At 36.1% G+C, this 22,887-nt stretch overlaps 1 protein-coding gene across 2 annotated transcripts in view; it reads left to right on the top strand.

The window, feature by feature from the left end:
- LOC125675029 (uncharacterized) overlaps window positions 1-16,314 on the top strand; it is a 34,847-nt gene extending 18,533 nt beyond the window's left edge. The window contains exons 3-8 of one of the 2 annotated variants that reach the window (XM_048912497.2): window positions 6,355-6,429; window positions 8,986-9,084; window positions 9,483-9,554; window positions 11,229-11,255; window positions 11,371-11,482; window positions 13,680-16,314. In XM_048912497.2, the coding sequence (XP_048768454.2) occupies window positions 6,355-6,429; window positions 8,986-9,084; window positions 9,483-9,554; window positions 11,229-11,255; window positions 11,371-11,482; window positions 13,680-15,162 (1,868 nt within the window). In that variant the 3' untranslated portion in view covers window positions 15,163-16,314. The remainder of the gene's footprint in view (window positions 1-6,354; window positions 6,430-8,985; window positions 9,085-9,482; window positions 9,555-11,228; window positions 11,256-11,370; window positions 11,483-13,679) is intronic. The other variant, XM_048912506.2, reaches the window with a different exon arrangement.
- Window positions 16,315-22,887: the final 6,573 nt, after the last annotated feature.

Genomic DNA, 22,887 nt, shown 5'->3' with positions numbered 1-22,887 from the left:
AATACAAAATAGAGTTGGTCTTAGTCTTAGTAAGGGGGGGGGGGGCTCTTTTTCTGCAGGGAGGTTGAACACACAGGATTGTAACACCTGTGAGAAAAGTGTACATGTAGTGAAAATATTTGAGACGTTTTGCTTGAAAAAATACCAAATCTTAATGCCATGTAAAGATTTTTAAAATGAGGGTCAAAAGTATTTTTATGCCCCCCCCTCCCCCTTCAAAGAAGAGGGGCATATTGGTTTGCACCTGTCGGTCGGTCGATCGGTAGACCACATGTCCGCTATCTTGATAACCATTCACTTGGATGATAATGATATGTCATATGTGGGTAAGTTATGAGTAGAAGAGGACCCCTATTGTTTTTCAGGTCAAAGGTCAATTTACTCTGGACATAGAAATATAATGTCCACTCAATATCTTGAGAACCCTTTGCTTGACAGTCAACAAACTTGGTACAACCTAAAGAGTAGATGACCCCTATTGATTTTTGAGGTCACATGGTCAAAGGTCAAACTGGACATGGGAATATACTGACCACTCAATGTCTAGAGGACCCTTTGCTTGACAGACATCAAACTTGGTACACTGGTACATTTTCAGGAGAAGATGACCCCGATTGATTTTGAGGTTACATGGTCAAAGGTCAAGGGTCAAACTGGACATAGGAATATACTGTCCGTTCAATATCTTAAGAACCCTGTGCTTGACAGATATCAAACTTGGTACATCTTCAGAAGATGATCCCTATTGATTTTGAGGTCACATGTTTAAAGGTCAAGAGTCAAACTGGACATTGGAATATACTGTCCACTCAATATCTTGAGAACTCTTTGCTTGACAGTCATTAAACCTGGTACACCCTAAAGAGTAGATGACCCCTATTGATTTTGAGGTCACATGGTCAAAAGTCAAGGGTCAAACTGGACGTTGGAATATACTGTCAGCTCAATATCTTGATAACCCTTTGTTTGACAGACATCAAACATGATGCACAGGTACATCTTCAGAAAAAGATTACCACTATTGATTTTGAGGCCACATAGTCAAAGGTCAAACTGGACATAATAATATACTGTCCACTCAATATCTTGATAACCCTTTGCTTGACAGACTTCAAACTTAGAAAACTGGTATTTCTTCAGGAGAAGATGTCCCCTATTGATTTTGAGGTCAAAGGTCAATGGTTGAACTGGACATAGTAGTATATTGTCTCCTATATTTTAAGAATCATTTGTTTGATAGACACCAAACTTGGTACACTGGTACAGCATAAGGAGTAGATGACCCCTATTGATTTTAGGTCACATGGTCAATCCACTCTTGACATAGGACGATATTGTTTGCTCAATATTTTGAATTGATGATGCTGCTATCAATTAAATGATGTGTATGTATAACCCGTTTCAATTTTGCACCATGGTGGGCATATGTGTTTTACAAACATCTCTTGTTTTTGTACTGACAGACGACGACTGTGTAGAGATTTTGGTGAATTTTAGGAGTTCAGGTCGGGTTCGGGGTCCTCTAGTAATGCAAGTGGTGCTGCTCTGTCTCTTTTCCAACGGACGCTCAAGCCGAACAGACGTGTTTTCTAGGGCCACATCACTGTAGTTATTGTATTTAAGTAGTCTTTGTAAGTTGTTCCGGTTGTCAGTTAATATATGTGTTTATAAGTGTTTTTCCTGGTGTTCGTTTTCATAGAAAATCACATTAACTAGGACCTCTTTTATTGTGTCCAAGTTTATGTTTGAATCTAGACCATTCCAGAGGCGAACATTTAGTGCTATTGTAAAAACTTGCTGGACAACAAAAGTTTTTTTCTTCAATTTCTTGAGTGGCATCTTTGCTTATATATGATGGGACAGTCATCATAATCATGTTAATTACTGTTATACATGTATGAAAGAATAATATTGTTTTCAGTTACGCATTTTCAGATACAGAATTCGATGACATTGTTCAAAAGAGTGCCTATTCGATGAATGATGTGATCCATTACGCAGCATTAGTAGATTTATTTATGGAAAGATGGGATTTCTATGGAAGTTTTATTTTTAACCTTTTTCTTGAGAGTAGGGAGATGAATCATTTCCTTATCTTTCGACGTATTTTTTTTTTTTTTTTTGTAAAGTTGTGACTGACTGAATGTGGCTTAAATGCAAAGAGGGATAAGCATTTAATATTGATAGGTTTGCTATCTACGAAATGTAAAGAGCCAATCAGGAAAATATAATAATAATGATTTCTTTGGTCATTTGGATTTTTGAATTAGATTTGCGTATGGTCAATTTTTATATCGGGGCAGGCTACTGACAAACAGATTGATGTTGCAGGAGTTTCAACAGTCTCGTTTAAAGTCAGCATTTCGAAAATTCTTTCGTCGTTATAACGATCTAGTTTGCCAATAAACCTTTCATTGTGTCAATGCTGTGTGACGTGTTTCATACCGATTGTTAGGCCGTTCTAGGCACACTGATTTTGACTACGAAAAACTCCGTTTACCTGATCAAGACACGGCGGGTGTGACAGGTCGAAAGGAGATGCTTAGTCCTCATAGGCACCTGTTCCTACCTCTGGTGTGTCCAGGGGTCAGTGTATGCCAAACTCTATACTTTGTATTGCTTATAGGAGTTATAAGATTGATCATTGTTCGTTATCTTCATCTTTTATTTAAGAGTCCATATCTTTGTTGTGTCATTTGAGTTTTTACAATTGACTATTTCACCCAACACTGCATGGTCCTCAGATGGAAAGGTAAATAATTTGAATGGCAAGTCACATGTACAGGGATATTTTCCACAATTTGTATTGTGAAGAACACATCCTGCTCTTCCAAATACACAATTTCTAGCCAAATAACTTATTAGTACTCTATTAGACATGACTGACAAGTTCATGGTAAGTACAAAATAGAAGAAATAACAGCAAGTAGAATACACAAATTGAACGTAAACATAAAAGCATACTGTAATACTTTACAGGTACTGTGTGACAGATTGTGAATAATGTTAGTTCAAGCTGACAGGTTGTTATCAAACATGATACTAGTATTGAGTGCAGACATATAAAGTAGAAATGTTTCCGACAAATGTTATATCAACTCAAAATTGGGTTGTTTTTTCTCACTGAAACACAAATGTTCATAAAACTAAAGTTAGATTCATTACACGTTTGTTACGATGACGAGGAAACAAGCAAGTTTAACTGTACATTATGAGTTTATGAATTGCAAGGCAAATTGATTGTTACTTCAAGCGGACTGCTATTGGTAAAAAATTGGGTATGAAGGTTTATTACAAATCACATTAAATCCTGGTGTGTTTAGGTAGGATGCAAGGTGAAGATAACGAACAGTGATCAATCTCATAACTCATACAGGCAATACAAAATAGATAGTTGGGCAAACACGGACCCCTGGACGAAGCACATGGTCTTTAGAATGACAGTGGGTAAAGTACAGCAAAGAGGCTCAAAACTAGTAATCCATCAACAATCTGTTATACAAATCAACATTTGTATATTGTAATTTGCTAAATATTAACGAATGAATTACAAATCATCAAAATAGGTACTTTGTTACGAACAAATGATTATTTAGGCACAGCTGATTTTATAATCTGTTACATGTATTAGAGATTTTCATTTCATATAATGTCCAATCCCACATGTGAAAAAAATCTATATCAAATTATCAATTCTCACCTGATCCCTCCTTTGGTATCCTGGGGTTCGTGTTTGCCAAACTCTCTTTTTTGTATTGCTTATAGGAGTTACGAGATTGATCACTGTTCGTTATCTTCACCTTTCATATAAACAAAAAAGTACGTACCATCTATCCTTCTGTGTTTACTAACAGAATTAGATAGGTTACGTGAGGAAACTGTTTTGGTTTCACCTGACAAAGTTTGTAATAATATTGTCTTTGTAAGGCTCATTATTACAACTGTGTTTTAAACATTAATTCCACATTCGGTAATTGTACACATGTACTTATACTCCAATTACCCCTTCCAAAGATGAAATTGTTCATAATCATGCTTCGGTTTATTTAAAATCCTAGTCAATGGCATGGATAAATATGAGTTACTCGTACCGTACCTATACTGGATTCCTAAACTTATAAAGATACATTGCTGGATCCAGTCAATGTTCTACTAAGCCCCTATCTTTGCTCCTCACGAAAATATTAACAGCTGTGATGCAGAAACTTCAAACGCACTTTGCCACAACACATGGCAGAATCAAACGTGGATTCTAAAATATTCGAAAGACCTTTTAGTAAATTTGAAATTGCAAAACTTTTTTTCAAATCAACATCAAAACGTATGACTTTTTAACACTTTAGACGACCATTACTCACGATAAATTAAAGACTAGACTTTTTGAAATATACAGTTGCTTCTCCAACAAAAATAGAAAAAGGGAATATTCGTATTTAGTGGCCACTCATCCAAACAATTACTTTGTGTGGAATACCACTGATTCCACGCACAAGTACTCTGCAGTTGAAATTATAAATTTGCCGGAGTTTCTCATTGACGATTTCATCGTAGTCTTTGGTGATCTTCCAATAGTCTGTTCGAAATCCATGGGCACAAATTCTGCTCCTTTGTTAGCTGACCTGTTTTTATATTCTTCTGAAGCAAAAGGTTTTTTTTCAAAAGCTTACACACGAGAAAAATATGTTGCAGTGGAATTCAACTCGCCAGTTAGATACATCAAAAACGTTTGACCAATTAACAATTATTTTCATTCATGTCGATTCGATATATCCCAGTTAACTCGAGATAAAGACGCCACAGAGTCTTCCAAATCTCCTCCGTACTTGGATATTTTAACAGAAATGAATATTAACGACTAACAACCCAACTTTATAACAAATGGGATGCTTTCAGCTTCTCCATTGTCAACTCTCCATATCTATGTAACAATATTCCTTTAACACCTTCATATGGTGCTTGTATCTCTTAACTGATTCGATATGCAAGAATGTGTTCTGTCTATGATCAGGGTTTTATTTAAAATCGGGTCAGGCTACTGACAAACAGGCTGGTGTTACAGGTTCAGCAGTCTCGTTTAAAGTCAGCATTTCACAAATTATATGGTCGTTATAATGATCTGTTTGCCAATACGACCTGGGTCGTTGGGGCATTGCTGTGTTACGTGTTTTATACCAATTGTTAGGCCGTTCTTGGTGCATTGATTTTGATTACGGATAATACCTTTTACCTGATGACGACATGGGGATCACGGCTGGTGTGACAGGTCGAGGGGGATGCTTGCTCTTTCTGATCTCACCTCTGATATGTCTGGGTGGTATATGTTTCTTCGGCTCTTTATTTTGTATTCCTTGTGGGAGTTTTTAGATTGATCACTGATCGTTATCTTCTCATCATGTATTGGAAGTTTTCTTGGTTGATTGATTGAATATTGTTTAACGCCCCTATAGAGAATATTTCATTCGTATGGAGACGTAACCAATACCAGTGAAGGGCTGCAGGCCAATGTTCGGGGTTTACGGCATAGAGTAGTGGGGGTTCATTAGCGTGCAACACCTACTATGACATGGGAAATTCGTTTTTAAGGTCATCTGCTAGGACTCCTGACATTCACACGCGATACTGAGGGTTTGGCTATGGAACTGTTACTACCTGTTTTAATGACTTAGGTCTGCCGCGATCCGAACCCTGATCTTCCGCATGTGGTGCGAACGCTATATCTCTAGATCACAGCGGCGGTTGAAGTTTTCTTGAAAGTCAGCAATCATCAATAGTAAATCAATAGCAATGATAAACTCTCAGTTGGTAAAGGGACATAACTCATCAATTGTTAATTTTCGGTAGTAAAGTAAACCTGTCAACCCTCTAAAATGTCATTTTATTCAGTCCGACAGCGTTTGATTGTATAGTGTTTAACGTTCTGCTCAAGAATTTGGACTCATGGAGACGTCATTATTGCCGGTGATGGGCTGCAAGTTTAGGCCTATGAGCAGAGAGAGGGATGATTATCTTATCGCACCTGCTGTGACGCGGGTCTTCGGGTTTTGCGGTCTCTTCCGAAGGACCGCCCCTTACCACAAGCAAGGGGTATTGAGGACCTGTCCTAAGCCGGATTCCCATGAGAAACGATGTTGAGGAGTTAACATAGCTATTTATGTTTTCCTCAATACGATCATGATCTTATCTTCAGTTTAAAGGCCACTTTAAACATTCTTCTAACAATGAAACAGCAAAGTTTAAATAATTTTCTTTAAGAAGTCAGAGTAAATTTCAGTTTAGTGGACTGACACTGACAGATGATAGACAAACGAGATTAGGCAACTTTTCTGATTTGATATGTACTATTGTTGTCTACAGATAATGTATTTGTTGTCAAGTTCCGGAAAAAGAACACGACAGAAGAGTTCCAGTGTATTTGCCCTAATAAACCAGGTATGTATTTACAGGTACAACTAATAATGATATTTTTTAGTATTTAATGTGTTATGTCTCGTTTTTGTTTATAAAAAAGTCATAACATTTTGTTTGAAGAACGACGTTCACTTTAGATGTCTGCACCAAAAGTCTCTGTTGATAATGCAAGGCGAAGATAACGAACAGTAATCATTCTCATAACCCCTATAAGAAATATGAAATCGAGAATTAGGCAAACATGTACCCCTGGAAATACCAGAGGTGGGAGCAAGTGCCTAGGAGGAGCAAGCATCTCTTGTCGACCGGTCACAATCGCCATGATCCCTATATCTTGATTAGATAAAAGGAGTTTTCTGTAGTCAAATTCAGTGCGCCAAGAATGGCCTAACAGTCGGTATGAAACACGTCAGAATGTATTTGAACCAATGATAGGTTGTATTGGCAAACTAGATTGTTATAACGACCATAGAATTTGCAAAATGCTGAAGTTAAACGAGACTGTTGAAACCCCAGCACCATCAACTTGTTTGTCAGTAGACTGCCTCGATTTAAAAACTGATCATACGGAGAACACGCTCTTGCGTATCGAATCAGTTGAGAGATATGAGAACTCTATACAGGTGAACATGGACTATTGCTACATAAATATGGGAATTTGACGATGGAGAAGCAGATATCACCCCGTTTGTCATACAGTTGACTTGTTAGTTTGCTGTTAAAATCTTTTTTTTTCAATAAAATATCTAAGTATGAAGCAGAATTGAACGACTCTGATGTCTTACTTCGAATTCACAGGGTTATATCGAATCGACATATGAATGAAAATGACTATTATCAATAGATATAAAGGTCGTTGATACATCTAAATGTTGCATTGAGGGCGACAGGAAGATATTTTTTTCTTCTTACGTTGAAGATTTTGAATAAGAAAAACAGGTCAGCTAACAATGGAGCACAATTCGTGCCCATTGGAATTCCAACAGACTGTTGGAAGACCTAATCACCAACATCTTCGCTAGCCTAGGGTTTACGATCCGCTCCGTTTCTCTATAACCATTGGCTGCTTTAGAGCAATTTTCTTAGCTTTGAGTGACGCTATCTAGCGGATGGAGAAAACAACCCTGTTTGGATTACATCTTGCTTATCCAATGAAAATGCGTGTTTCAGCTACTGTTTAAAAGTTGTTTAGAAATGGCTGCGCTCAGAAGGTAACGCTATGTGGTATGCAAATCATTCAAAATATTAATAATAAATTTAACTATCTCTTAATTGCATACTTGAAAAAGAAATCAGTGATAATATTATTTAAAAATAAACATGTGGTGAACCCATGAAATACATGTAGTCGTTGAGTCTACGTCTAAAAATAACCAACCCCTCGCGTGTAAGGTGAATTCCAAATTGAGAAAAATAGCTTTGACGCAACTGTCTAAATCTGGGATAGATAGAACATAAAACGACGAATTACAAGATATGTTTGATATTAAACTTATTGTACAGTACTGTAGTAAATAAAATGCACTTCTTTACGCAGATACGAGTCTGAACTGCGCACGTGACATCATTAGTTTGAATATGTATTTGATACACAACCGAGTGACAGTTGTAGGTATTTGCACATTCCTTTGTTTTGCGCGTGATCTTAAGTAACACGTTCTCTGATTGAGCAGGGGACTTTCCCTGTGTCCAATCATATGCTGAAAGTTGAGGCTACAAATATCGCACTAAATCTGCCAAGGGTTTCTAGAGAAGCGAATCGGATCGTCAACCCTTGGCTAGCGAAGATGAATCACCAAAGACTACGAAGATATAATACATTTCGATCAAACTTAAGTAAAGGCTCATACAAACATCCACAATATTCAAAATATTAGATAGCTTTATCGTTTAGAATTGCAATAGATATGTGTAACATATGGATCGCAGCAGCTTGTGTTTAACACAACATTCTGAAAAGTTAAAGGCCTCTCACTTAATTTACTTCTTTTTTTTTCATGAAAAATTTATAAAAGGATGTAACGACATATTGTATTACGTCAGTATGAGGTATCGATAGATATTTAATCATAATAAACATTTTAAAATGTCTTGTTGGCTTAAATGTGAGCTTTATTAAGTTTCTTATTTTTAAACTCCCACTGAGCCATGCAAGGTGAAGATAATGAACAGTGATCAATCTCATAACTCCTACAAGCAATACAAAATAGATAGTTGGGCAAACACGGACCCCTGGACACACCAGAGGTGGGATCAGGTGCCTAGGAGGAGTAAGCATCCCCTTTTGACCGGTCACACCCGCCATGAGCCCCATATCCTGATCAAGTAAACGGAGTTATCCGCAGTCAAAATCAGTGTGCCAAGAACGGCTTAACAATCGGTATGAAACACGTCAGACAGCATTTGACCCAATGCGAGGTTGTATTGACGAACTGGATCGTTATAACGACCATAGAATTTGCGAAATGCTGACTTCAATCGAGACTGTTGAAATCCCTGTACCATCAACTTGTTTGTCAGTAGCTTACCTCGATTTAAAAACAACCTAATTCTTAATTCTTTCCTGAATTCTTACAGAAGCAAACATACAGAAGGTTACGTATATTGACAGCGAAAATGCTACATGTTCAGAGAGTGATCCAGTAGTAGATAATGTCGAATACTGGATTCCTAATGGTAAGTTTAAGATGACATCCTGTTAACAAATCTATGCCAAACAAGTACATGAGCTGCATTTTTATAGGCATGATTTCATTTTGTCCCGTGGAGATCCGGATTAGACCCCTTGCTTGTCGTAAAAGGCGACTAAATGGGGTAGTCCTTCTGATGAGACCGTATAAAATGAGGTCCCGTGTCACAGCAGGTGTAGCATTATAAAGATCCCTCCCTGCTAAAATACCATTAGCGCCGATCATAGGCCTAAATTTTGCAGCCCTTCACCGGCAGTGGTGACGTCTCCATATGAGTGAAATTTTCAAAAATAGTAATGATAATAATTACTTGGTTTTATAAGAATTATTGCATCTTTGAAATAATTTTCATTAAAATTGTTTTTAATCGAATTTTCATGGTAGGTACAAACGTTGGTATTCAGTTTAAAGACGGAACCTATGGAAACTGCAGTTTTGCAAGGCAGAAAACTGAAGGTAAGTGTTTAAACTTGTAACAAATTAATTTATTTGTTTGTGTAAATCACGTGTGCATGAAGAAAAGGATAACCCTGAAATTCAGAAACAACTTTTACATGTACTGTAAAATTTCGTCTATTTACTGTGCACGGTAGTCGATCAAGAAACAGATGAACTCAGACTAGATTACGACATTTGACGTTCACGTGTTCAAATGAGGTGAAGGATACCGTTTTTTAATCGTTATCTATTTCTTACATAATGCATTTTAAACCAACAGGCCATGATGAAATATGACTCGATTCATGATGATCGATACGGTTAAGTATTGGGTGATATTGTGAAGTGTTTTGTGACAGCATTTCTGTAGTCATTCTAAGAGACTGGTCAAGATGTTCGAACGGGACGCAGATTTATGTGTCAGAAATAGGTGTAATTAATTGTATTGGTTTTGTTATGACATAAAATGCTGAAATATCCTTCGTTTTTGAGCTACTGGTTGATTCTTCTTACATTGTGGTATTACGTTTTTATTTGTTCTGACAACGTTTAATCTTAAAAGCGGCGTCAGGGAGTCTATACTCTGAGACCGTCCTAACAACGATTAGAATATATAATGAAAGAATACACATATTAATGCAATATTTGCACTGTAATATTATGATTTACATGTAGACAAATGCATTTGTAACAAGCATTCTGATAATATTGCATAATAAGCAATTCCATGTCCCATACAGGCGCCCTATCAATTGACGACTGTACGTCATATTCGAGAAAATGTACATTTAATGTTATTTGAACTTGAACTGTGTGAACCGATAAATTGGTACCGAGTCACCATGTTTACCATTATCGAATTACCGTAGTTTAATGTTTTGTTGTTCACACAGTTGACGCCAGTTGTTTTTATCAGCGTTGAAATAGTATTTGCACAAAATACGTGGGGAAATATTACAATAATCGCGTTAATGGGACACAAAAAAACCCACCGATATAACATACATATCTGTATGTCAAATACTTATGAAGGGCTTCTAAATACTACTTACTATCAACTTGTTTGAAGGCCGATTTCTAATACCCACTAATGCAGGAATGCGGTAAATTGAGAACTGCCAACGCATCAGACTTCACGTGATTAATAAATGTTATGTATATTTTCATTGATATATCCTCTTTGTCGATTAACGAGCTTCAGATGTTAAATTGATAGTTATTTTATTTTATAAATTCAGCGATTGAGGCTCCTTAAATGACTTTATTCAGATGTCCTACTTTTACCACATTTCCATCAGAACACTATCCCCATGAATAAAAAAATGTAAAATTTCAAAACTAATTTCTTTAACACTTGACCATCAAACGTTACGAAATTCGAACTTGGTCTGTATTGTTCCACTCTGAAACTACACTGCATGTTTCAAATTAATCCACGCAAGAATAACGGCAAAAAGCCTCGAAAAACAATTGGACAGACTGACTGACAGACAGGGACCAACGGACGGACAGAAAGCTATAGTCCAAACCAATAGGGGACTAATGACAGAATAGTAAATGGGGGTGAATGCAGTTGTTATTATAATGAACATGGTTTTGGATACGTATCAGAATGATGTTTGATGGTACTGTATAAGTTTTACTTGAGTTAGGATGAATTGTATGTGTCATTTTGATTTAATTTTATTTAAGGTGAAGCGGTGACATTTTGTTTACAAGGTGAGTGCATAAGTTAAGAATACACCCATTTCTTCCAACACCAAATATTATGAACTTGAAAAGGTTCTCACTAAACAAAAACACTTTTACTAAAATATTAAATGAATATTTACAGCTTATGAGCGTGTACCTGCAAGTGGAAGCGTTGTAGATATCTTGCTACCTGTGTTAGCGGCAGAAGTGTTCACAATTATAGTATTTCTTGGAGTGTGGCGATTAAGCATAAAGTAAGTAATGTTTCATACTTCTGGTGATCGGGTCTCCCTACAATCTGTTGGAATTTTATGGACACAAATTATGCTCCTTTCTTAGCTGAACTGTTTTATATTTTTACGTAGCAAAATTCATTCAAAAGCTTATACATGAGAAGACAAAATATATATTGCTGTGGCTTTCAACTCGACATGTAGATATATCGTCGACGTTTTATTTATTCACAATAATCATTTTCAATTATATGTCGATTTGATATAATTATCCCTGTGAACTCGAAATAAAAGACGCCACAGAGTCCGCCACATCTAATTCTTACTTAGATATTTTATTGAAAATAAATAATAACGGTAAATTAATAACTCAACTTTATGACAAACGGGATACTTTCAGCTTCTCCTTCGTCAACTTCTCATAGTTATGTAGCAATATTCCATATCACCTGCATATGTTGTTTGTATCTCTCAACTGATTGTTCTGCTGTCTGACGTAGTTTCATACCGATTGTTTGGCCGTTCTTGGTACTCTGATTTAACTACAGATTACCCCATTTACCTGATCAAAATATAGGGCTCACGACGGTGTGACCGGTCGACAAGGGATGATTCCTCCTTCCAGGCATCTGATCCCACTTACAAGGTAAAATAGTTGAGTTCTGTTGGATTCCAACTCATTGGTATCCTTGGAAACATCGAAGCAGACAAAGCCGAACAAAGCGCACTTCAAGATGATATTATACAAGTTAAAATTCCCTTCACTGATTTAAAATATTTCATAAATCTTCATGTATATGTAAATTCTCTTTGGTAAATCTGTTATGATTTCTTAGGAGAGAAGTAAAATTTATTCTATTCAAAACAAAGTAAACAAATTGACACATTCTCATCTACTAAATAGATAACTTCAGTCTGAATATATAATTATCTCAAGAATACCCATCTGAAATTCAAAATTGACACATTCTTACCTGCTAATCAGAGCATTTCAGCCTGGGTATATATTGTTTATATCTTGCGACTATCTATTAACTATACTTCACATTCTTGTAGAATGCAGTGATTTTAAACCCATACGAAATGGACATTTTGATATGTGCAATCAATGCAAGAACTTTTAACAAATATTGACAATCGTATTATTATACAATATTTACAAGAATGGGATTTTATAGAAAAAAATGAATACTTTTATAATACAACTGTTTATATACACGACATTATCTATATTCTCAACTTTTATGTGCCCTTGACATGTAAAACTTATACGGTACCAATTTTGATGCACCAGATGCGCATTTCGACAAATAATGTCTCTTCAGTGATGCTCAACCGAAATGTTTGAAATCCGAAATAACTATGAAGTTTTAGATCTAAATATAGCCAAAAACAGCGTGCCAAACAAGTGGAGCCAAATTCGTCCAAGGATAAGAGCTATGCATGAGGGAGATAATCCTTAATTTTGAAATGAATTTGACATGCGAACGATCGTTTTCCCTTTTCCTGATTCCAGAAAGAGTAGACTCATTGGGGACCATCAGGGAAACTCCAACATTCACAGCTAATCATTATTCAGTTAGTTGACCGCCGTATAATGGCTGAAATATTGCCAAAACGGCGTAAAACTAATCAATCAATCAATTTATGTAGCTGTACAACCCATTATGCACGGTATATTTCCTTATAACATTTCACATGTAATGTTCATTATGTGGTATTTTACAAGTATAGGTAATTAAAATGAAAAATGTTTACCGAGCAATATCCCTCAAAAGTTGGCTAAATGCTCAGCTTGTAAATTGATATTGGCATAATCCTGGACAAGAAAGCCAAAAACACACACGAACACCACACCCATAAGAAAGAAAATAGAGATTATAATGATCTCATATCGCGACATAAGTATAAGAAGTTGTTGATGGAGAAGCTGAAGTCATCCCGTTTGTCATAAAGATTGGTTGTTAGTTTGCCGTTAACATATCCGCTTTAACATACTCTTCGTGGGGACCTTCGTTTCCTACACAACATCTAGTTGAATGCTGAATCCAAAATTATATTCAATATTTTGAAGATAGTAAACACTGTCTGATATTTACATTATATTTAATCTTTTGAAGGTAGTAAACACTTTCTGATATTTACATTATATTTAATCTTTTGAAGATAGTAAAGAGTGTCTGATAGTTACATTATGCTTTCGCAAATTTTGTTTCAGGTATCACTGTTTTGATAGGAAAAATGAACTCAACTTTTTCGATGTAGAGTTGAATAGAAATATATCCGATGTTTCAGAAGGATTATTTCCAAGCTCACCAATTTCAATAATATCTTCTGAAAGATCAAGCAAACTGTCAGAACACCAATCACACTCTTCAGAAGAGAATAAAGAAATTACCCCCAAACAACTGGCACCAGAAATACCATTAACCATAGAAATCCCTGAAATCAAACCGAAAGAAAGCATACCCGTTGACAAGGGAAATGTTACAAAACCTCAACCACCTTTAACACTTCCCAAACCTAAACAATCTTTTACTGCCAAGCTTTCTGAGACATTATCTCATCAAACACGATTCTTCCAACCTGCTCTACCACCTGCTGAATTACCCAAGAGAGAAATGGATAGAAAGCCACAGAATCAACAGATTACTAAGCCACAGGATAAAAGGATTATTCCTGGGTTTCTGACTGAACTCGAACAGAAACAAAAGTATATTTTACGTACTAAAGTAAAAAATAACATTGAACGAGATAGTCGTATTGTGTCAACTGAGATAGAACATGTTGAAATCTTGAACAAAAAATGCAATCGTGGGACGTATATCGATATGTCTGGTCTGCATAAATTGAAACGTAATCCTGAAAAAGAAGGTATATATGAAAACATGACGGCTTTAAGACGTATGGGACAAATGATTGGTCGAACAGAGACTAAGAATGAACATATGTGTAGCCGAATAATAGGGAAAGAAGAAGCCCATTACTATGAAATAGGAAGCAGTGAATGCGATTCAATCTTCGGAAATTTAAAGGATAGAAACCCTGACAGACCAGTGATATGGAACATGAAAACCAGAGAGAAGGAGTTCACATATATCACTAAAATTGAAACAAAAGAGGAGGTCAATCGTAGGAAAAAGTTGAACAGATTTCGTATTTCGAAACAAACTACTTCATTTGAACCTCAGTACATTTCAGTATTTTTCGACGATAGGTCCAACACAGATAGCATCGGGACCGGTTCGGATTTTGATCGACTGTCTTATATTTCCGCTCTTGATGGAGTATATAGAAGTTCCGCAAGTGCAAGTATCCACAACGGTCATTTTGCCTACGTATTTGATGGAATGAAAGAATCAAAACTCCCAGGTACAGATTCTCCAGAATTCATAAACAAAGCATTTGAGGATTCAACAGAGAAAGATGAATCCTTAACACAGAGATTGTCAATAGCCAGTTCAGATTCTGGACTAAGTGACGACGAATCAAAAGAGAATGGTTGTCTTGTTTGTTGCTATCATGAAAATGTTGTATATGTTAACATATCAGAAGTGCAGAAACCCCCAATTCCACCAAAGAAAGGTGGTTTTAGAAGAAAGGGAAGTGTGAAGTCAACAATCGAGAAAAAAGAAGAAATAAGGGTACGGATAGTGAACAACGAGAACGAGCAAAGGAAGTCAACAATACACATTGAATAAATTCAAAGGTTGATTCTTGTGATGTACAACAAGCTGTTTGATACTTTTCTACTGTATTTGATGTGGATGTATATTTAAAATGTTTGCTTTCAAACTGATTTATGTTATGATTTTTCAATAACTTGTACTAAAATCATCAAAACTAAATGGATCCTTGATTATCATACGTGTATTTGAACTGTGAGGATTTGTATGTTTGAGACCAATTCTAAAGACGAATGATAGAATCTGAGAGACTATTCAAAATTTTGTTTACTGTTACACCAGAGAAATTTTATATGGATGAAAAACGGAGGATATGTACTGATATTTATATTTTCATGCATATTTTAAAAAGAAGTCAGCCCTACAACGATATAGAATGAGGGTTGTCATAAATGTACATGTGGCTCGTGCTTATTCTGTGATGTTTAAAGCGACATATGCGACGTTCCTCGAGAATATATAATTTTCGTGACAATTCACTAGCGATCTGTTTTATACTTAGCATATTCTGAGAGTTCCTGGTCGTTGCAAGCAAATTGTAAAGTCAGCTCTTATGTATTACATAAGGTTGATTGATTGATTGTATATTGTTTTACGTCCCGTTCGAGAATTTTTCACTCATATGGAGACGTCACCATTACCGGCTGCAAAATTTAGGCCTACAGTACCAACCTGACAGAAAACAGTCCCAGTAAACAAACCGAAGAGCGGTCCCAGTAGGCGGGGTTAAAATAACTAGTGGGAGGAGCTAAGCCGACAGTGAGATTATCAATAAAAAATGTCGATACTCGCTTGAGCGCGTCAATACGGTAGTCGAAATCGACGATAAATAACTTGCAATGTTATTAAAGAGAACAATAATACATGACACATGAAAACAGCACATATTCAAAATACTTTTATGGCACTTTTTCATGAATTTATAACAAAATGATAGTTTATGAATACGAGTGAAAAAAGATACATGCAGAGTCTGATAACCACAATTTCACAACGTAAAATCAATTGACGTCCATGTTCTGTCAGGCAATTTTATTGTTGTTATTCATTATTTTGTTTAATATTTGATACATGTGAAGTGTATCTTGGGTTCTGAAAACTATGTAGCATAATTATATTTATTTCTTGACTGGGTTATTGAAATAAATGTGTTTAAAGTCGCCTAAATGATTTACTCACTTTTTGTCTTTATTAAAGCAGCAAAAACGGCTTTCCACTTACGTGTACACGTATTTTTTTTTATTTGTAAATGATTGGTTAGATATGGGTTACTTATTGCCAGCATTGTAAAATTGTTAAATTTCATTACAACATTTAGTTTATTTATGGATTCGCGTATTTGGGAAGTTTTCAGTCCTTTATTTTTCATCAAAATTATCCGGCGCCGAATGTAGGGAGATATTCTTGTTATTCTATTTCCATCCATTATTTTCTTATGTTCTCTACTGAAAGTGCATCAGTAAGCGGTGAAAAAAACAATTGAAGTGGTTTGTTTATTCTGAATACACGGTGGTCGGGGCTTTCTTGTCAATCATAACATCACATGATTCATTCACGTCCCGGGGACTGCTAGGACCGCTGGGACTGCTTTCTAGAGCAGTCCCGCTTTTTGAGAGAGCAGTCCCCGGGACTGCTTGAGGTTCAGGTTGGGTCTGGTTGGTATCCTATGCTCGGCGCTTATGAACTTTGAGCAGGGAGGGATCTTAATCGTGCCACACCTGCTGTGACACAGGACCTCGGTTTGCAGCCCCTCACCGGTAATGGTGACCGTCTCCCAGTACAAGTCGATTATTCTCCAAAGGGATGTTACACAATATCCAATCAATCGATCGCAATAACAAGCATGACAGAGCAGACGAAGAATTTTGCATCTAATGAAAAACACCCTTATATATTGGGTTAATCAATGAAAGGTGAAGATAACGAACAGTGATCAATCTCATAACTCCTATAAGCAATACAAAATAGATAGTTGGGCAAACACTGACCCCTGGACACACCAGAGGTGGGATCAGGTAACTAGGAGGAGTAAGCATCACCTGTCGACTGGTCACACCCATGTCATAGACGGCTTGGCTTCGCCTCGCTGTCTATGACATTGATCATCTCAATATATATCCATAGACAGTCAGCTAGAAACCTAATAAGTAATATATCTTTCATCAGTACGGGCACTTTGGGGACATTTGTATTTTAAGAACACATCCTGTTTTATGCTGCTGCTGAATATTACAATTTATCTTATATGTGCAGAACAGGGAGATTTTATTTGGAGCCAGTTAAACTTTTAACTGATACTCAAGCGACCGATAGGGCCTGTGAGTCTCTTGTTAAAGTTAAAACGAACTACATGTATATGCACAATCTGAGCCACGCAAGTCGATGTCAAACGCAGCAGTCTTTTACTTGTCATTTGTGAACGACCGCCCCGGTGGCCTAGTGGTTAGAGCGTTCATCCCACATGCGGAAGGTCGGGATTCGAATCCCGGCGGCGACAGATCAAAGTCGTTAAAACAGGTAGTGACAGTTCCATCGCCAAACGCTCGGCATTAGGTGTGAATGTCACGGGTCCTCGGAGATAACCTTAAAAATGGATGCCCCGTGTCGCAGTAGGTGTGGCACGCTAAATAACCCTCAGTGCTCAAAGGCCGTAAGCGCCGAGCAAAGACCTAAATTTGAAGCCCCTTACCGGTCTTAGTGACTTCTACATACGAGTGGGAAAAAAATTCTCGAGAGAGACGTTAAGCAAGATACAATCAATCAATCATGGACACATCTATTTTGAACACACTTTACATATTCTCTGATGTAGTGTATTGTAAAGGGATATGCTTCCCATTCTACAAACTGATGCGTCTTTCCATGTCGTAAGCATTATCTTGAATTGCCACTTTTATGGGTCTGTGTTTTCGAATCTTCTCAACTATTTCAGCAGTATCTTATGTAAACATCTGTCAAACTATCACATCCATTAACAGATTTCTTGTGTACATGATAATTTCGGTAATCCATGATTATACATATCAGGTTTTTAAAGCTATTGATAAATATTTTATGAAAGTAATCAAGATACTTAAGAATATTTCATTTATTTATCTGCAATCTAAAGATAAGTATTACAAAAAGTTATATAACTATATTATAATATTAATTATAATAATCAAGATAACATTCCGAATCATCCTAGTCAATCACGTCCCCTTTCACTACTTAGAGCGTGACAACCTTGTACTTACAAAGCAGTTTGTAATATTTGTTAAAGGTGTGAGAAACATAGATAAACAGTAGTTCCCAATTAATTTATTTCCTCTTTCCTGGTGTCAAATGTCCCTGTATGAATTAAATCCATTATAAAGATCCATATTTGTTTACAATGACCATTGAATTAATTCTTTGTTGAACGTTATTGTGTTGAAAGAAAAGCATGACAATTCTCATCTTTAAAATTTCCGCATTGTTGATTGCTACAAATGTTGACTGTTGTTACTGTATATATACATTTTAGGTCACCTGAGTAAACTTACGTGACCTATTGCAATTGGTCAGCGTCCATCGTCCTCCGGCATGTGTTAACAATTAAACATTTTTAACTTCTTTTCAGATTTGATATGAAGTATCTTGGAGAAAAGGGGTGGGGGCATATATTGTAAATTTCAGAAATCTTACACCCACGGGGCCTTAAAAAAACTGAAACTTTTTTTTATCAATTTTTAAAAATCATCTCTACAACTGCATATCTGTAAGTACATCTAAATCTAATTGCATACTTATAGCTGGGGGGGGGGGTGTCACCAAATTGTAAATTTCATGATCCCCGGGAAAAAGGTTCTCACTCCGGATGGGGGGAAACTGGATTTATAGACTACAGTCCAAAAGCTCTTATACTCGTGTACATGTATATTATTTTCTACAACCAACAGTTGGCAACTGTACATGACTCTGACAACAAAACAAAATACGGGAAGTTTAATACGCATTAATAAAGTTCAACATCTTTCGAAGTACATGCACCTGTAAGAACTGATTCACCATTATAGCAATTTGCTACTGGAATACATATAATTTTGTACTCTCAAACTGTTTATTATAAAGTTGTTCCTCCAATGCTTTGCAAAGTTCACCCGAACCTATTTCATAAATGGCACCATACCATTGTCTGCAACTTTTATTCATAAAAAACATACACGTTCTCGTTAGCAGCCTTGACTATCAAACACAGGTATTACATGCTATATTCGGCGTGTTGTTGCGAGTCCTATTCACAAACTAAACAGTGTCCAAGTTGGAAGCTTATTTCAAACTCGACACATAGTAATAAACAGAGATTTGACATGAAACATTTATAAAAACTAGAAGCGTGTTTCAATTTTAAAAAATCTACATGGAAAACATAATATGAAAAAAAAAATGTGTTCGTGAGGGATTCGAACCCGGTCGTTTAAGAAAGAAAAAGAAAACATTTTTAGATATAAGAGTCGCCGACCTTACCCACGGAACCACGGAGTATACCATACATTACTAAGGAAAATTTACGTACAAGTGAACTTGAAAACAATACCAGTGAAGTCGTTTCGATGTTTTGAAATTTACAAAAAATGCCCTCGAGAAACAAAATTTCAAAGCGACAGTTTTTTTTTTAGAGGAATACTCGAAGAACATGTTCATGCTATATATATTTTGTTTCACAGAGGCAGTACATAAGCCAGTCGATGTCTTAAGGATTTTTTTTTATTGGATATTGACTTCATAGGCATAAAGGTACTACTTCATGACATTAGTTCAGAAGAAAACGAAACTTGCTTCTGGATGGGACAATATTTTCCATGGTTATTTTTTTTTCCAGAGACAAGCACATGCGTCGTCAGTCATCCGATAACATATGAAGATAATGAACTGCTTCTCGGCCATTGTTCATCAAAATTGGTATGGATCATGTTTGGGTAAAGGGAATTAAATTCGTGCAAAGATGCCCCGACCAGAAATAAAATTCATTACCCCCAGACAATGGGTCCAGGTGCTAAAGTACGGTTTTGGGGCTCTTGTAGTAAAAACGCATTCTTTAAAATATATTTACTCGTGCACAGCCAGGAGAAGAAACGTTTTATGGCATGGATGGGGATTAAGCTCTAGGATAAGGCCCAAAATGGGTACATGTATATAATGAAAGTGCATTTGATTTCTTTATTTCGTCTGGGTATTGTGATGAAATGCTGTAAACATCATTAAGTAAAACATGTAGCTGTCTACCAAAATTCCCAATGATTGGGTCAGGGGTTCAGATTTTAGGTTGGTTCCCAAATGGATATATAATGTAAATGTGTTAATCTTTTATCAAAATTTTACTTCCGTGTATAGTGAATTAATACTTTTTGACACGTCGGCATTTAATGTCCCGCAACTCTCACATTTACGTTTCAAGTGTTTTGCAAAGGAGCATTGTAGCAACCTCTAATGATATGAAATCCACTAATGGTCGATAAATGCTGCATTAACGAATGCATTTGTGTTCGCTAATGTACAAAAAATTAAATGATGATGCAGCTATTATAACTGTTAATGATTAATCGTCCATTAGCGAACGATGCATTATTAACGGTTATGATGGTGCATTACTAATGATATGAATTTTTCACTTAGCGAAAACAAATACAGTCAACATCTACATTGGGTCGTACATGTAGATCGTATGTCGCTAAGGCATGAACGGTGATCTAACCTACCTCTAACTACTGAACCACGGCGACTGGTATATTAAAAATGTGATAGTAAGTGAAAATTCATGACTTTTGACCCACTGCCATGATTAATAATAATTTTACCAGTACTTACCATGCGTGATATTTATGACAGTGTAATAAAAGATATACTTTTGGGGGTAATGTAAGTCAGCCTCGTACGTCAGCGTCCAGCATTAATGACGCTCCCCTTTAATCACTACCATTTGCAAATTCACTTTCTTTTTAATAAACTGGAATTGTTGATTGTGGCGGAAAACATCAATCAATCAATCTTTTTAATATTTTAGATCATTCGTCAAATATGCTAATGCGACATGAAATATCTACACTCCGACAAAAATCCTGCAAATCATTTTGATTAATATTTCATCCCTTGAAATCATATATTGAGGTTTCATGTCTGAATTGTTCATATCTTGTAAATGCTGTGATGTTTCATTTCTTGAATTCACTCATATTTCCAATTCACTTTCCCTTTGATAACCAGTATCTGTTTGCATCTCTAAAATATTAATTATTGTATTAAAAAAAACCCACACACACACACACACACACACACAAACCTATCTTAGGCGTGCAATTATAATTCTTACTTATTAGAGATACAATAATACCTGTGATCATGATCCACATGGAAATACCAGAGTGACCACAAAAGAAGCAGTTGTTGCCAGAATGATTAGTCATCTCATAGCTAAAGCATTTTGCAAGATATTTTCATGCATGAACTTTATTTTGCATGTAAATCGTTATTTCTATTTTGATTTTCCCTTCCTTTTCAAGTAACATATCAAAGTGAATTACATGCATGTATAAAAAAATATATCTTTCAACAAGATACAATCAATTAAAACACGAATTCAAATGCAAGGACTTTAAGATCAATAATAAGAATTATAAAGATTAGTTGACAGACATAACCTATGTAATCATTTCCTCACACATGATATATAAAAGAAGCATTTAATTCTGTAATAATGTTGATGAATCGGTGATTATATATTCGGAAATCCTTTTATCATAAATACAAGGTTTGCTTGAGCTACACAACATTATGAATTTAAAATCACGTGAGGAAAGTTTGATTAAATGATTATACACCACGCAACGAAGTTGCGGATGGTATAATGTTTTTGACCCGTCTGTCAACCCCTTTCTTGTCAGCACAACTCTTCTGAGATCGCTCAACAGCGTTTCGTGAAACTTTGTTGTTAATAAGGACACACTTTGTAGATGTGCATATTCCCAGAAAATTCTGATGCAATAATTTCTCTGGGAGTTATGCTCCTTTTGATCTTAGATTTGGAGCCCGTCTGTTTGTTCTTGTCAGCGCAACTCCTCTGAGACTGCTCAACAGAGTTTCGTGAAACTTTGTAGTTAATAAGGACACATTGCGTAGATATTTCCAGGAAATTCTGATGCAATAATTTTTTTGGGAGTTATGCCCCTATTGAACTTAGAATTTCGAGCCCGTCTATCCTGTTCTTGCAGTAATGCATAACATTAACATTCATTATGCGAGGCAATGTTGGAGCGTTGGGTATGTGAGCTTGCTCACTTTTGCGTTCTTTTCCACTGGGAGTTATGTCCCTTTTGAACTTAGAATTTCGAGACTGTCCAGATCGGTAAAGTTGGCTACTATTAACCAGCTACTAGTAACTGGCTACTTAAAAAGAGAAAAGTTGGCTACTAGTAGCCAGCTACTTGAACCAGGAAAAGTTAGCTACTAGTAGCCAGTTACTAGTAGCCAGCTACTGAAAGTAAGAAAAGTTAGCTACTCGTAGCCAGCTACTACAAAATATAAAAGTTATAATTACTGATAGCTCGCTACCAGATAAAGGTTAATGAGTTTGAAAATTATTATCTATCAGATTTATTTCTAAAGAGGACGAGGAGTCATATGATATTTCATGCTCAATTTTCCCCAGTTACATAACGTTGCAATGCAAAATACGAATAAACTTTTTCAACTGAGTGTTTACTTTAAAAGTGATACGGATTG

The sequence above is a fragment of the Ostrea edulis genome, chromosome 1, assembly GCF_947568905.1.
Source record: "Ostrea edulis chromosome 1, xbOstEdul1.1, whole genome shotgun sequence".
NCBI classification, from domain to species: domain Eukaryota; kingdom Metazoa; phylum Mollusca; class Bivalvia; order Ostreida; family Ostreidae; genus Ostrea; species Ostrea edulis.
Note: the sequence above shows the minus strand (reverse complement) of the source record. Positions and strands in the feature narration are given on the sequence as shown.